At 27.8% G+C, this 17,965-nt stretch overlaps 2 protein-coding genes across 2 annotated transcripts; one reads left to right on the top strand and one right to left on the bottom strand.

Moving 5' to 3' along the window:
* Positions 1–12,787: 12,787 nt before the first annotated feature.
* LOC133832202 (uncharacterized) lies at positions 12,788–14,758 on the bottom strand. Its single transcript, XM_062262576.1, has 4 exons — positions 14,483–14,758; positions 14,276–14,389; positions 13,160–13,294; positions 12,788–13,066 (listed from the first exon to the last, which is right to left on the bottom strand). The coding sequence occupies exons 1-4, from the start codon at positions 14,756–14,758 to the stop codon at positions 12,788–12,790; spliced, it is 804 nt and encodes a 267-aa protein (XP_062118560.1).
* A 373-nt stretch (positions 14,759–15,131) lies between these two features.
* Positions 15,132–17,719, top strand: LOC133832203 (uncharacterized). The gene is made up of 4 exons (XM_062262577.1): positions 15,132–16,177; positions 16,285–17,029; positions 17,108–17,407; positions 17,660–17,719. Exons 1-4 carry the CDS (start codon positions 15,132–15,134, stop codon positions 17,717–17,719), a joined length of 2,151 nt encoding a protein of 716 aa, XP_062118561.1.
* Positions 17,720–17,965: the final 246 nt, after the last annotated feature.

Genomic DNA, 17,965 nt, shown 5'->3' on the forward strand with positions numbered 1-17,965 from the left:
TAATATAAGGCATATGTGAATATGGTGCTTATAAATTTACTATATGTTATTTTTATTGTTAATGTTTTGTTGGTTTTCATGGAAATGCAACAAATGATTTTAAAATGATTCATGTGATTATGTTAGTAGAATCATGCATAATGAGATTTTAGGCATGAATGATTTTATGTAATTTTTGAGACAAAAGTTGAGTTTTACAAAGAATTAAGCTTGCTGTTTTTTTTCAAATAATTGGGTAAAAGTTGATAAAAAGATAAGTTGCATGCATAAATAATGTTCTTGATGAATATGTTAATTTTTATGAAATTAAAAGAGGATTTTAAGTCTTATGTTATGATATTTTACTCAATTAATTTCCTACAGAATTTTTATTGAATTTTGAGAAAAAATGAGTTTATAAAATTGAATATGGTGATTTTAATGATAAAAAAATGGTTGCTGGAATTTTGTAATAAAATGTGAAGTAAGTTTCACTAAAAATGAATTTGATTAATTTTTGGAATAAATTATTTTTCCTAAGTTATGGTAATATTGAAAAATGATATTTTAATGGTATGAAATGCATATTTTGATAAATAATGATTTTTCTTTATTTTGATTGAGAAAAATATTTAGACTCTATTTATTTGTGATTTTTGAATAAAATAAATAGTGGCTGAAAGTTTGTTTTAAAAAGGTTAACAATTGTTATTAAATTGTCACATATGGGTTTTTACTACTTAAAAACTAAGTCTTAAATAAATTAAATCAAAAATGTATTTTTCCACACTTAAAATATATTTTTCACATCATTTTTGTAACACAATAACAAAATATATTTTTCTAAAGAAACATGTTAAAATAGGTATTTTAATTAAACCCAAGCTTGTTGGTTAATTCTTGGTAAATTAATATTTATTAAATGAAAATGTCACATATTTTATTTTGAGCTAAAATAAAATAAAGTTTTGAGAAATTTAATCAACTTAGAAATTTTAAGAAAAGTAAAGCATGTAATATGGCCATTGATTTTCAAACAATAGAAGCAAGAAATGTAGAATTACCGTTTTTGAAAACGTCTTTATTACGCAACGTTCCCACGTATGCATGTTACATGCAAACCAACTTTTACGTCCAAAATCATGATTATTATTCAACTATGTAATTTTTATAAAGCAATCATGTTAGTAAAATGGGTAGAACGGGCATTATTCTTTTGGTGATAATTGCATGTTTTAGTGTAACTGTTATCATGAGTGCATGGCCCATGCACACATGAGTTGTATGGAAGGGCAAAATAGTAATTTTATGAACCTAAGAAACGTTATTTTGATTATGATATAGGCTCGTTGAAAAGATTGTGAAATTCTTAGCTTGGACCTGAGGTAAGGAAGTTAGATAGATTTTTTTATGATTTTATGCTATGAATGGTAAGGCTGTTATATGAATGAACTGTTATGAAATTATGAATGCCTTAATATGATGATCTGTTGAATGTGATTTGTGTATGGATGTTAGATACATCAAACAGAATGCGATGTTAGATACATCAAACAAATTTCGATGTCAGATACATCGAACGAGTTACTAAGGACATTGAGACGTGACTCCTAGGGCGGACGCGCCGAGGTTATTCAAGGACCAGTGATCTCCTGTTTACCTCATAGGGTGACATGGACAACTAGCGTTCCATGCTCATCATGTATGCTGTATGATTGTGATATGATGATATGTCACATTTATGTTATGATATGTTGATATGTCACATTTATGTTATGATATGATGATATGTCACATTTATGTTATGATATGTTGATATGTCACATTTATGTTATGATATGATGATATGTCACATTTATGTTATGATATGTTGATATGTCACATTTATTTTATGATATGTTGATATGTCACATTTATGTTATGATATGTTGATATGTCACATTTATGTTATGATATGATGAAATGTTACGATTATGTTATGATATACCATGACGTTTTTAGATGAACGTTAGTGTTTGGTTGTTTGTTGTTTTTCTTACTTGCTTATTTGCTTGTACTTCCTTACTAGGCTTTTAGCTCACCCCCTTACTTTCCTTCCAGGTAGCAAATAGGATTTCTCTATGGCACGCGTGGTGACGTGAGGAGTTCTTCATCATGGGGTGTATGGCGTGGGGCAATCCTATGGACGATAAAACGATCAACGTAGAATGCCATTTAAATTATGTTTTGTTTTAAGGGACTTTTTCCTAAATTATCAATGGGACTCTGTTATTTAACTTAATTGGTTTTCTTTGAACTTTGCATAAAAACCTATGTTTTATTTTAAACTTATGGCGCCAACTTGCATGATTTTAAATAAGTCCCCCTGAGACTTTAATAATGGATGGTATTCTTTTATAAGCTATGTTATGCGAATATTTTGTAATTATTAGTCTAGGGCGTTCTTTACACTAATACAAGATCTTTATAATTTTAAACCAAATGGCTTAAAATTTAAACCACTATTTATGAATTTGAACCACGAGGCTTAAATGGCATCAAATTTAAACCACAATTTATAAATTTTTATTAATTTAAGCTTAAATTTTAAATCAAGTATCTTTAAACCCCTAGGTTTGAAATTTAAACCACTAAGTTTTAACTTTAAACCACAATGCTTAAAATTTAAACCACTTGCCTTAAAATTTAAACAGCAAACCTTAATTTGCTTAAAATATGAACCACTAAACTTAAATGGGATCAAAATTTAATCCACAAGGGTTAAGTTTAAATCCTTTAGGCTTAAATCATAAAAATACTATCTTTTAATCTATATAATGTAATGTGTTAATCTAATACAAAATCTTTATAATTTTAAACCAAATGGCTTAAAATTTAAACCACTATTTATAAATTTGAACTAGAAGGCTTAAATGGCATCAAATTTAAACTATAATTTTTAAATTTTTATACATTTAAGCTTAAATTATAAATCAAGTATCTTTAAACCCCTAGGTTTGAAATTTAAACCACTAAGCTTTAATTTTGAACCACAAGGCATAAAATTTAAACCACTTGCCTTAAAATTTAAACCGCAAGCCTTAAATGGCTTAAAATATGAACCACTAAACTTAAATGGCATCAAAATTAAATCCACAAGGTTTATGTTTTAATCATTTTGGCTTAAATCATAAACATACTATATTTTAATCTATATAATGTAATGTGTGAATCTAATACAAAATCTTTATAATTTTAAACCAAATGGCTTAAAATTTAAACCACTATTTATAAATTTGAACCACAAGGCATAAAATTGCATCAAATTTAAACTACAATTTATAAATTTTTATCCATTTAAGCTTAAATTATATATCAAGTATCTTTAAATCCCTAGGTTTGAAATTCAAACCACTAAGTTTTAAATTTCAACCACAATACTTAAAATTTAAACCACTTGCCTTAAAATTTAAACAGCAAGCCTTAATTTGCTTAAAATATGAACCACTAAACTTAAATGGCATCAAAATTTAATCCATAAGGTTTAAGTTTAAATCCTTTCGGCTTAAATCATAAACATGCTATCTTTTAATCTATATAATGTAATGTGTTAATCTAATACAAAATCTTTATAATGTTAAACCAAATGGCTTAAAATTTAAATCACAATTTATAAATTTGAACCAGAAGGCTTAAATGGCATCAAATTTAAACCATAATTTATAAGTTTTTATCCATTTAAGCTTAATTTTTAAATCAAGTATCTTTAGACCCCTAGGTTCGAAATGTAAACCACTAAGCTTTAAATTTAAACCACAAGGCTTAAAATTTAAACCGCAAGCCTTAAATAGCTTAAAATATGAACCACTAAACTAAAATGGGATCAAAATTTAATCCACAAGTTTAAGTTTTATTCCTTTAGGCTTAAATCATAAACATACTATTTTTAATCTATATAATGTAATGTGTTAATCTAATACAAAATCTTTATAATTTTAAATAAAATGACATAAAATTTAAACCAAATGGCTTAAAATTTGAACCACTATTTATAAATTTGAACCACGAGGCTTCAATGGCATCAGATTTAAACCACAGTATATAATTTTTTATCAATTTAAGGTTAAATTATAAATCAAGTATTTTTAAACCCCTAGGTTTGAAAATTTTAACATTAAGCTTTTAATTTATACTACAAGGCTTAAATTATAAACCACTTGCCTTAAAATTTAAACCGCAATCCTTAAGTGGCTTGAAATATGAACCACTCAACTTAAATGTCATCAAAATTTAATCCATAAGGTTTAGGTTTTAATCATTTAGGCTTAAATCATAAACATACTATCTTTTCATCTATATAATGTAATGTATTAATCTAATACAACATCTTTATAATTTTAAACCAAATGGCTTAAAATTTAAACCACAATTTATAAATTTGAACCAGAAGGCTTAAATGGCATCAAATTTAAGCCATAATTTATAAGTTTTTATCCATTTAAGCTTAAATTATAAATCAAGTATCTTTAAACCCCTAGGTTTGAAATTTAAACCACTAAGCTTTAATTTTGAACCACAAGGCTTAAAATTTAAACCGCAAGCCTTAAATAGCTTAAAATATGAACCACTAAACTTAAATGGGATCAAAATTTAATCCACAAGTTTAAGTTTTATTCCTTTAGGCTTAAATCATAAACATACTATTTTTAATCTATATAATGTAATGTGTTAATCTAATACAAAATCTTTATAATTTTAAATAAAATGACATAAAATTTAAACCAAATGGCTTAAAATTTGAACCACTATTTATAAATTTGAACCACGAGGCTTCAATGGCATCAGATTTAAACCACAGTTTATAATTTTTTATCACTTTAAGGTTAAATTATAAATCATGTATTTTTAAACCCCTAGGTTTGAAAATTTTAACATTAAGCTTTTAATTTATACTACAAGGCTTAAATTTTAAACCACTTGCCTTAAAATTTAAACCGCAAGCCTTAAGTGGCTTGAAATATGAACCACTAAACTTAAATGGCATCAAAATTTAATCCACAAGGTTTAGGTTTTAATCATTTAGGCTTAAATCATAAACATACTATCTTTTAATCAGTATAATGTAATGTGTGATTCTAATACAAAATCTTTATAATTTTAAACCAAATGGCTTAAAATTTAAACCATAATTTATAAATTAGAACAACAAGGCTTAAATGGCATCAAATTTAAACCACAATTTATAAATTTTTATCCATTTAAGCTTAATTTAAAAATCAAGTATCTTTAAACACCTAGGTTTGAAATTTAAATCACTAAGTTTTAAATTTAAACCATAAAGCTTAAAATTTAAACTGCAAGCCTTGAATGGCTTAAAATATGAACCACTAAACTTAAATGGCATCAAAATTTAATCCACAAGGTTTAAGTTTTAATCATTTAGGCTTAAATCATAAACATACTATCTTTTAACCTATATAATGTAATGTGTTAATCTAATAAAAAATCTTTATCATTTTAAACCAAATGGCTTAAAATTTGAACCACAATTTATAGATTTGAATCACAAGGCTAAAAGGCATCAAATTTAAACCACAATTTATAAATTTTTATCCATCAAGCATTAATAATAATTCAAGATCATTTAAAACACAATGTTTTAAATGTAAACGACAAGGCTTAAAATTTAAACTGCAAGCCTTAAATGACTTAAAATATGAACTACTAAACTTAAATAGCATCAAAATTTAATCCACAAGGTTTAAGTTTTAATCCTTAGGATTAAATCATAAACATACTCTATTTTAATCTATATAATGTAATTTGTAAATCTAATACAAAATCTTTAAAATTTTAAACCAAACGGCTTAAAATTTAAACCAAATGGCTTAAAATTTAAACCACTATTTATAAATTTGAACCACAAGGCTTAAATGGCATCAAATTTGAACCACAATTTATAAATTTATATCAATTTAACTTTAAATTATAAATCAAGTATTTTTAAACCCGTAGGTTTGAATATTTTAACCACTAAGCTTTAAATTTAAACCATTAGCCTTAAAACTTAAACCACAAACCTTAAATGGCTTACAATATGAACCACTAAACTTAAATGACATCAAAATTTAATCCACAAGGTTTAAGTTTTAATCCTTTTGGCTTGAATCATAAACATGCTATCTTTTAATCTATATAATGTAATGTGTGAATCTAATACAAAATATTTTTAATTTTATACCAAATGGCTTAAAATTTAAACCACTATTTATAAATTTGAACCACAAGGCTTAAATTGCATCAAATTTAAACAACAATTTATAAATTTGTATCAATTTAAGCTTAAATTATAAATTAAGTATCTTTAAACCCCTTGGTTTGAAATTTGAACCACGAAACTTTAAATTTAAACCAAAAGGCTTAAAATTTAAACCACTTGCCTTAAAATTTAAACCGCAAGCCTTAAATGGCTTAAAATATGAACCACTAAACTTAAATGGCATCAAAATTAAATCCACAAGGTTTATGTTTTAATCATTTTGGCTTAAATCATAAACATACTATATTTTAATCTATATAATGTAATGTGTGAATCTAATACAAAATCTTTATAATTTTAAACCAAATGGCTTAAAATTTAAACCACTATTTATAAATTTGAACCACGAGGCTTCAATGGCATCAGATTTAAACCACAGTTTATAATTTTTTATCAATTTAAGGTTAAATTATAAATCAAGTATTTTTAAACCCCTAGGTTTGAAAATTTTAACATTAAGCTTTTAATTTATACTACAAGGCTTAAATTTTAAACCACTTGCCTTAAAATTTAAACCGCAATCCTTAAGTGGCTTGAAATATGAACCACTAAACATAAATGGCATAAAAATTTAATCCATAAGGTTTAGGTTTTAATCATTTAGGCTTAAATCATAAACATACTATCTTTTCATCTATATAATGTAATGTATTAATCTAATACAACATCTTTATAATTTTAAACCAAATGGCTTAAAATTTAAACCACAATTTATAAATTTGAACCAGAAGGCTTAAATGGCATCAAATTTAAACCATAATTTATAAGTTTTTATCCATTTAAGCTTAATTTTTAAATCAAGTATCTTTAGACCCCTAGGTTCGAAATGTAAACCACTAAGCTTTAAATTTAAACCACAAGGCTTAAAATTTAAACCGCAAGCCTTAAATAGCTTAAAATATGAACCACTAAACTTAAATGGGATCAAAATTTAATCCACAAGTTTAAGTTTTATTCCTTTAGGCTTAAATCATAAACATACTATTTTTAATCTATATAATGTAATGTGTTAATCTAATACAAAATCTTTATAATTTTAAATAAAATGACATAAAATTTAAACCAAATGGCTTAAAATTTGAACCACTATTTATAAATTTGAACCACGAGGCTTCAATGGCATCAGATTTAAACCACAGTTTATAATTTTTTATCACTTTAAGGTTAAATTATAAATCATGTATTTTTAAACCCCTAGGTTTGAAAATTTTAACATTAAGCTTTTAATTTATACTACAAGGCTTAAATTTTAAACCACTTGCCTTAAAATTTAAACCGCAAGCCTTAAGTGGCTTGAAATATGAACCACTAAACTTAAATGGCATCAAAATTTAATCCACAAGGTTTAGGTTTTAATCATTTAGGCTTAAATCATAAACATACTATCTTTTCATCTATATAATGTAATGTGTTAATCTAATACAAAATCTTTATAATGTTAAACCAAATGGCTTAAAATTTAAATCACAATTTATAAATTTGAACCAGAAGGCGTAAATGGCATCAAATTTAAACCATAATTTATAAGTTTTTATCCATTTAAGCTTAATTTTTAAATCAAGTATCTTTAGACCCCTAGGTTCGAAATGTAAACCACTAAACTTTAAATTTAAACCACAAGGCTTAAAATTTAAACCGCAAGCCTTAAATAGCTTAAAATATGAACCACTAAACTAAAATGGGATCAAAATTTAATCCACAAGTTTAAGTTTTATTCCTTTAGGCTTAAATCATAAACATACTATTTTTAATCTATATAATGTAATGTGTTAATCTAATACAAAATCTTTATAATTTTAAATAAAATGACATAAAATTTAAACCAAATGGCTTAAAATTTGAACCACTATTTATAAATTTGAACCACGAGGCTTCAATGGCATCAGATTTAAACCACAGTTTATAATTTTTTATCAATTTAAGGTTAAATTATAAATCAAGTATTTTTAAACCCCTAGGTTTGAAAATTTTAACATTAAGCTTTTAATTTATACTACAAGGCTTAAATTTTAAACCACTTGCCTTAAAATTTAAACCGCAATCCTTAAGTGGCTTGAAATATGAACCACTAAACTTAAATGGCATCAAAATTTAATCCATAAGGTTTAGGTTTTAATCATTTAGGCTTAAATCATAAACATACTATCTTTTCATCTATATAATGTAATGTATTAATCTAATACAACATCTTTATAATTTTAAACCAAATGGCTTAAAATTTAAACCACAATTTATAAATTTGAACCAGAAGGCTTAAATGGCATCAAATTTAAACCATAATTTATAAGTTTTTATCCATTTAAGCTTAATTTTTAAATCAAGTATCTTTAGACCCCTAGGTTCGAAATGTAAACCACTAAGCTTTAAATTTAAACCACAAGGCTTAAAATTTAAACCGCAAGCCTTAAATAGCTTAAAATATGAACCACTAAACTTAAATGGGATCAAAATTTAATCCACAAGTTTAAGTTTTATTCCTTTAGGCTTAAATCATAAACATACTATTTTTAATCTATATAATGTAATGTGTTAATCTAATACAAAATCTTTATAATTTTAAATAAAATGACATAAAATTTAAACCAAATGGCTTAAAATTTGAACCACTATTTATAAATTTGAACCACGAGGCTTCAATGGCATCAGATTTAAACCACAGTTTATAATTTTTTATCACTTTAAGGTTAAATTATAAATCATGTATTTTTAAACCCCTAGGTTTGAAAATTTTAACATTAAGCTTTTAATTTATACTACAAGGCTTAAATTTTAAACCACTTGCCTTAAAATTTAAACCGCAAGCCTTAAGTGGCTTGAAATATGAACCACTAAACCTAAATGGCATCAAAATTTAATCCACAAGGTTTAGGTTTTAATCATTTAGGCTTAAATCATAAACATACTATCTTTTAATCTATATAATGTAATGTGTGAATCTAATACAAAATCTTTATAATTTTAAACCAAATGGCTTAAAATTTAAACCACTATTTATAAATTTGAACTAGAAGGCTTAAATGGCATCAAATTTAAACTATAATTTTTAATTTTTTATACATTTATGCTTAAATTATAAATCAAGTATCTTTAAACCCCTAGGTTTGAAATTTAAACCACTAAGCTTTAATTTTGAACCACAAGGCTTAAAATTTAAACCACTTGCCTTAAAATTTAAACCGCAAGCCTTAAATGGCCTAAAATATGAACCACTAAACTTAAATTGCATCAAAATTAAATCCACATGGTTTATGTTTTAATCATTTTGGCTTAAATCATAAACATACTATATTTTAATCTATATAATGTAATGTGTTAATCTAATACAAAATGTTTATAATTTTAAACCAAATGTCTTAAAATTTAAACCATAATTTATAAATTTGAACCACAAGGCTTAAATTGCATCAAATTTAAACCACAATTTATAAATTTTTATCAATTTAAGCTTAAATTATAAATTAAGTATGTTTAAACCCTTTGGTTTGAAATTTGAACCACTAAACTTTAAATTTAAACCAAAAGGCTTAAAATTTAAACCGCTTGCCTTAAAATTTAAACCACAAGTCTTAAATGGCTTAAAATATGAACCACTAAACTTAAATGATATTAAAATTTAATCCACATGGTTTAAGTTTTATCCTTTAGGCTTAAATCATAAACATACTCTCTGTTAACGTATATAATGTAATGTGTTAATCTCATACAAAATCTTTATAATTTTTAACCAAATGGCTTAAAATTTAAATCACAATTTATAAATTTGAACCACAAGGCTTAAATGGCATGAAAGTTAAACCACAATTTATAAATTTTTATCTATTTAAGCTTAACTTATAAATCAAATATTTTTAAACCCCTATGTTTGAAATTTTAACCACTCAGCTTTAAATTTATACTACCTCACTTTAAAATATAAACCACTAGGTTAAAGTTTAAACCATGTCTCTTTAAAATGTCAACCACAACCATTTAAAATTAAAACCACAACCCTTTAACATATAAACCACAAATCCTTTAAAATCTTAACCATAACCCCTTAAAATCCCTCTAAAATTTAAACCAGAACCCTTTAAAATGTAGACCACGTTTCTTTTGAAATCACTATAAAAGCGCCAAAAGTGGTAAAATAGATGGAAAAAATAGTTTCTTAAAATTTTGTAAGATACTCTACCTTTTAATATATTTATAATTGTTCTAAATTTTATAATACGAAATTCTCAATTATTTGTTTGAATATCCAAACAAAAAGAAAATAAGATCCTTAAAAATTGAGATTTTACTCTTCTAAAATACATGCAGCACTATTTGACTAATATTTCATCAAAACAATCATTCATTTTTGTTTTTCATTCCATAACTATTCGATCATTGCGGTACGATTCTTTGCATTGCACTTTTCAAATAATTAATAGTACCTATTCATTATATATAAGTTAAAAAAATAGTTATTTTTATAGATACATAGAGAGGGTTCTGTTGATTTTAGTTAAGAAAAATATTACAATATGAATTGTTGAAATTTTAATGACATATGTATGTATATAAACTCAGCCAAATATTATTTACATATTTATTTTTCTTTGAATTGAAATTATATCAAGCTAGTGAAGCTGACATTGAACGATAAATAAAAGAGAAAATCGAGAAATTAATGACAGAGATTTACGTGAGGGTGAGTAGGGTTTTTGAGTAAGAGTGCCGTAGGAAATGTGGTTATAAATCTGGGTACTATTAAACTAAATATATTTATTAGCTAATTTTGATTAACTAGTCTTAAAAGTGAGTATTTTTCAATTTATTTTTAAAATATGGTATACAAATATATGGAAAAAAATTCCCATAAAAATGTAAACAAAAAAATATGACATAAAAAACTTTAAAAAATTACCATATTTTTCAAAATTTATGAAAAAATCCCATTTTTGATGTAATATTCTCTTCGAAAAAACATCTTTTCTAGAAAAACTGCAAGATGCATATTGGGTCTTTTTCATATTTACCCGTTTTAGACATCCTTAACTAAATATACCCAGCAATAATGTCTTAACTAAATATACCCGGTTTTATAGCTGTAATTCCTATATTACCCTTACTCAAATACACATACCGGTTTTATAGTTATAGCTCTTCCTCAATCGATTTCTTCCTCTCCGATCGATTTTTCCACCACCATTGATTTCTCCCTCTCCCATCAATTTCTCCACCACCATCGATTTCTCCTTCTCCCATCGATTTTCCACCACCATCGATTTCTCCTTCTCCCATCGATTTTCCACCACCATCTCCACTGCACTGTTGTTCATCAATTTTTCACTTCTATTCCTCTGCCCCAGCCACTCAAATCTGCTTGGTGAGTTTTTCTTTCTTTTGAGACTAAATTTCTCTCTTCCTCCCTCCTCAATTTTTTTTTTTTTTAACTGTATGTGTTTGTTGCAATCATACATATAAATGAACATTCATGTGTGTATAAAAATTTAGTGAAGTTAAATAAAATTGAATATTCCATATTATACATAATTTAAAATGCCTTCTAAGTGTTTGTTAAAATTACTCAATAAAACTGTGAATATGTTATTGCAAAAAAACTGCCACTAGGATCATTATCATTATCATGGAGAGTTTTTCTTCATTTTCATAAATTTATAGTGCTAGGAGTTTGATAAAATGCCTCTATGTAAACTATAAATTTATGGTATAAAAAAGAGTTTGTTGATCTTTGTTTATATGATTTTTGGATTTATATGTTTTTATTTTAATGCTACATTTGGCTCTTTGATTTGGAATTAATTATACTGGAATAAATTCTTAAACCTGTCTGATGTTTGACATGTGTGCTGGCCATTTCTAGGATCATTATTCTTGTACCTTTTTGTCCAAAATTGTTGATTTAATTGATTTTATATTTTCTGTAAGTTTTTACTTGAGAGAGCAGGTCTTGATCTAAGTAAACAACCACCTGCTGCCAGCTTAAACAAGGAATTAGATTTTATCCTGACATTAAAGTTGAAGGTCTGTAGCTTGAACTCAATGAAAGCTTTCGTTGATTGGCATGATTATGTTAGATATTATACTAAGGTTTTGTTAAATTAATTTAGAGTTTGTTTTTATGTAACTGTTTACCTAAATGAACAACTGGGTTTGGATACAACTGTTAAAATATTGTTTTGGTGTATTACTGAAACACTATAAATACAAAGCTCAGTAGCTCAATCCATTACTTGATCAGAGCTTTTATCAAACACTTTCTATTCTTTAAATGTTATCAGCCAAAAACATCAATCCTCTTCTTCAGCTTTCCCTTGTTTCTTTTACTTTCTTGATTTTTCAATGCCTTCCGACACTTCTCACAGTAATGCTCCAGTGGTAGAATCTCCCGCCCCTCCAATGAAAACTCCTTTGTCTGGCTTCTCTGCCCTCACTGCTCAGCTATTGTAGAATACAGAAGGATTTGTTTGTCTTGACTAGCTTTGGCATATGTTATTGCACATTGTAGCTGAACATCAAACTCTCTTAACTGCCTCTCAAGGAAATCAACCTTGTCAGAGGCATGAGCACCACTCTTAAGAAGGCCCAGCTCTTCATTAATCTCCATATTGGACACTTGGTTTCAGCATTTTCAGCCCTACTTTTTGCTTTACATATCCTCACTTCAGAATCTGCAATTACATTTTCCATTTCATTGATTATGCAACATATAGCATTAAGCTCTTCCTGACTACCATCTGCAGAATACTTTGCAATCAGCAGCAGAAACTCAGATTCTTTCAGCTCTTTATTAAGCAATCTGACCTTTTCACCCAAAGTAAAGGCTTTTTAATTGGCAAGAATTATTTTATCTTCAGCATCTCTCAATTTTGATTTTAGTATGTTTATCTATGCAACAAGCAAGTCATTAAATTTTGCATTGCTCCTTTCCAGTTTGCTCAAAGAATTTTCTTTAGCCTTCAATTCTTTCTTGGAACCTTCAAGCTTTGATTTTAGCCGAGTAGCTGAACTTTTCAAACTTAGTTGGAGTGTCTGCAATTGACCAAACAAATGCCATGAAACATTTGATCTAAGCCATTTAAGGCTTGCGGTTTAAATTTTAACACAAGTGGTTTAAATTTTAAGCCTTGTGGTTTAAATTTAAAGATTAGTGGTTTAAATTTCAAACCTAGGGGTTTAAAGATACTTGATTTATAATTTAAGCTTAAATGGATAAAAATTTATAAATTGTGGTTTAAATATGATGTCATTTAAGCCTTGTGGTTCAGATTTGTAAATAGTGGTTTATATTTTAAGACATTTGGTTTAAAATTATAAAGATTTTATATTAGATTCACACATTACATTATATAGATTAAAAGAGAGTATGTTTATGATTTAAGCCTAAATGAATAAAACTTAAACCTTGTGGATTAAATTTTGATGTCATTTAAGTTTAGTGGTTCATATTTTAAGTTATTTAAGACTTGCGGTTTAAATTTTAAGGCAAGTAGTTTAAATTTTAAGCCTTGTGGTTTAAATTTAAAGCTTAGTGGTTTAAATTTCAAAACTAAGGGTTTAAATATACTTGATTTATAATTTAAACTTTGGTGGAGATATCAGCTCTCTTGAAAGGCTGTGGTACGAGAGTTTGAGCCTCTCATATGCTCATTTGTAAATCTTTCATTGTTATTAATAAAGTTGTTCTTGAGAAATTTCATTATTGGATTTGGAAACTAAGATATAATTGTTATTACCTAAGAAAGATCTATCACATAACAAAAAATCTTATGCAAAGAATAACATCTATTTACTTTTGGAAGATCATAAACTATTTTTATTATATGTAATAATAATGGTAACTAAAAACTATTATATGATTCTTTACAACTCACTCGAAAGTGCATTCTTAATTCCTTTTATGGATACGTCATGAGTAAGTGAGTTTTAGCGATTTTCTTTGTTTCCTAACTACACAATATATATAATTTTTGCTAGTGATTTTCTTGGTCTTATAGAAGTGCAAGATGGTACTTCATTGATTATGCAACATAGAGCATTAAGCTCTTCCTGACTCCCATCTAAAGAATACTTTGCATTCAGCAGCAGAAACTCAGATTCTTTCAGCTCTTTATCAAGCAATCTGACCTTTTCACCCAAAGAAAAGGCTTTATGATTGGCAAGAATTATTTTATCTTCAGCATCTCTCAAATTGGATTTTAGTTCGTTTGTCTATGCAACAAGCAAGTCATTAAATTTTGCATTGCTGCTTTCCAGCTTTGATCTTAGCCGAGTAGCTGAACTTTTCAAACTTAGCTGGAGTGTCTGCAATTGACCCAACAGCTCTTTTGAAATTCCCACTGAAACCACAGCCATATTATCCGCCACAAACAATCTTTCCCGAACATCTTCTGTTTCATCTCCCATGCAGTATACTTCTTGTTCTGATGAGACCAGCTTTTGCTTTAGCACTTCTTCAACTTGTCTTAATTCTGTCATTTTCTTTTCCAGATCCATTTCTCTTGCCAAAGATTTTTCCAGCATCCTCAAAATATGTCTTTGTTGTTCAGCAGATTGAATCCTAATTTTAAGAACAATGTTGTAAATTATGAAAGTATTAGTTTAAATTTTTAGCCATTGAATGTTTGAGGTTTAAATTTTGTTGTAAAATAACATTATTATCTTCATCTTCATGATAAACATCTTTTGCATTACTTCGATTCTTCTTATTGAGTCACAAATATTATTGACACTTAGTTTTGCAAAAATTGTGTTTGCCTTGAGTTGAGTGAAGTTAAGGCAAAAAGTATATTGAATTGATTTTTTTTTTAATTTCTATCCAAGATAAAGGAATAAGCTCTCATTGTTGTGTTATTTTTTATTGCAGGAAATGGATAAGATAATGTTATTTGTAGTTTTTAACGGAAGATGGAATGCAAACAACAAATATATTGATCATGAAGTGAAAATATTGATGGTGGAAAAGGATATCAAGTACGTGGAATTGGTAAACAAGATATACAAAGAGCTCAGATTGAATGAAAGATTGATTTCAACAAACTTGATTTTTGATGCAAATATGGATACAAGCAAAGGAATGAAGATAGAAAGTGATGAGAATTTACAAGTTTATCTAAACTTGAACAGGACTATGGAAGAGTTGAAAAAATGTCCTCTCATTGTTGAAGTAGAACAGAGAAACCAAACCATTTCTTTGCCAAGAGAAGCTAGCATTCCATCTGCTTTAGCAAGCAATGCAACAAGTCACAGTTTGACTCTCACAGACCCCAATACGAATACTGCAAGCACTAGCAAGATGAAGAGCGCCTCAACACAAGAATCCAACAAAATTACAGAACACGGACAAGAAGCTCAATCACCTCTGCATGTGTTGCCAAATATGGAGATTGAAGACATAAGATTCAATTATGTTTTCAAGAATAAGACTGATCTAAAACACACACTTGCGAAAATAGCCATCAAGAAACACTTTCAGTACAGAATTGAAAAATCATGTTCAGAAGCATTTTGGGCAAAATGCATAGATGGAAATTGTGGTTGGTATGTACGTGCAAGAAGCTCAAAAGTATCAGACTACTTTCGAGTTATCAAATACCATAAACACCACACATGCTCCTTAAATCACATAAATTTTGAAAATAGACAAGCAAGTGCAAAAGTCATCAGTAGTTACTTCAAAGAGAAGTTTCGTGACCCAGGATCAACCTATCGACCAAGGCAAATAATACGAGACATGAGAGATGAACATGGGGTAGGTGTAACATACAATAAAGCATGGAGAGCAAAAACACTTGCAATTGATGATGTTAGAGGGTCAAATGAGGAAAGTTATGCATTGTTACCTTCATATTTGTATATGCTACAGTTGGCCAACCCAGGAACTATCACAAGAGTATGTAAAGATGAAGAAAACAGGTATGAATAATATTTATGATTTGCATTCCTATATTCAGGGCTTTACTGTTTACAATCCATATCTTACATCTCTAGGAATTGGTTGTTTTTTTCTTTAAATTTTACAGGTTTAAATACATGTTTATTGCTTTTGGGGCTTCATTAGATGGATGGAAGCAATGTAGACCAGTTATAGTGGTAGATGGAACATTTTTAAAGACGAAATGTGGAGGTACACTGTATGCAGCTTGTGTTAAAGATGGAAACAATCAAATTTCTCCGCTCGCCTTTGGAATTGCGGATTCAGAAAATGACAATGCATGGATATGGTTCTTTACAAGACTAATAGAAGCAATAGGAGATCGAGAAAACTTGTGCATAGTATTTGACAGGCATAAAAGCATCAAAAATGCAGTTGAACAAGTGTATCCTGGTGTATATCATGGAGTTTGTCTTTATCATTTGAAGCAAAATCTAAGGACTAAGTTTAGGGGATTACATGTGCATGCCATATTTGAAACTGCTTCAAGAGCGTACTCAGCTCAAGAATATTATTCTGCCATGGCTGAATTACAGAAAATTAGCCCTGAAATGACCACTTATCTTTTGGAAGCAAAACCAGAAAAATGGGTTCGGCCATTCTTTCCAATGAAAAGGTATAACATTCTTACAAGTAACATTGTCGAATCTATAAATGCAGCAATTGTGCATGCGAGAGAATTGCCTATAACGTCGTTAATAGAAGCTATAAGAGAGGTGCTTCAAAGATGGTTTTCAACAAGAAAAGAAGCAGCAATCAACCAATTTATTGAAGTGACAAAATGGGCGAATGATGAAATGGGGATCAAACTTGATGTGGTATTTCGAATGAAGGTATGTTATTAAAGTTACATTTATTTTCTTTTTGTTCGGCTTTTAAATTTATTGCTTAATAATTGTATTATTTCACAGGTAGATGCAATTGATGCAATGAAATCTAGTGTCACATATGGTGATCGAGTGTTTGTTGTTGACTTGGAAAAACATATGTGCACATGTAATGAATTTCAACTAGAGGGAATTCCATGTGCACATGTTATTGCAACAATTGAAAGCAAGTACTTGGACAAGTACAAATTTTGCTCAAATTGGTATAAAAATTCTGTTTTGAAAGAGACATATGCAGGATCAATTAATCCTCTTCCAGATAAAGTTGATTGGAGTGTCCCAGATGAAATTATAGGAGATAGCATGAAAGCTCCAAAATTCAAAGTAAAACAAGGACGTCCCAAGAAAAAAATAATTCCATCAACAGGAGAATTTTCCAAGCATGTTCGAACAGTCAAGTGTGGAAATTGCGGAATATTGGGACATAATAGAAAGAATTGTAAAAGCCAACCAATTCTAAAAGAAGGATAACATTGAGTTGTGAATTGCATACATATCATGATCATTGAGATTGATAATTGTCCTTGAGTACAGTGCATTATGCATGAAAGCATGAACTGTTGTTATCTGTTGCAGTCTAAAGACTATAAAGATGCAATGTTATACATATTTGTTGCGTTGTGGACTTGTGGATAAGAATGTTTATACATTTATTAAAGTACATTTTGTTTTTTATTATATTATTATCTATTTAATTTATGAAAAAATAGGAATTGATATTAGTGAGAGATGAATTTGGCAGAAAAAGGTTATAAAAGATGATAGATTATCATCTAGAAATTATGACAAATTTATCAATTAATCTTATTTATTTAAGGCTTGCGGTTTAAATTTCTAGGCAAGGTGTTTAAATTTAAAGCTTAGGGGTTTAAATTTTAAGCT

The sequence above is a fragment of the Humulus lupulus genome, chromosome 4, assembly GCF_963169125.1.
Source record: "Humulus lupulus chromosome 4, drHumLupu1.1, whole genome shotgun sequence".
In the NCBI taxonomy this organism is placed as follows: Eukaryota; Viridiplantae; Streptophyta; class Magnoliopsida; order Rosales; family Cannabaceae; genus Humulus; species Humulus lupulus.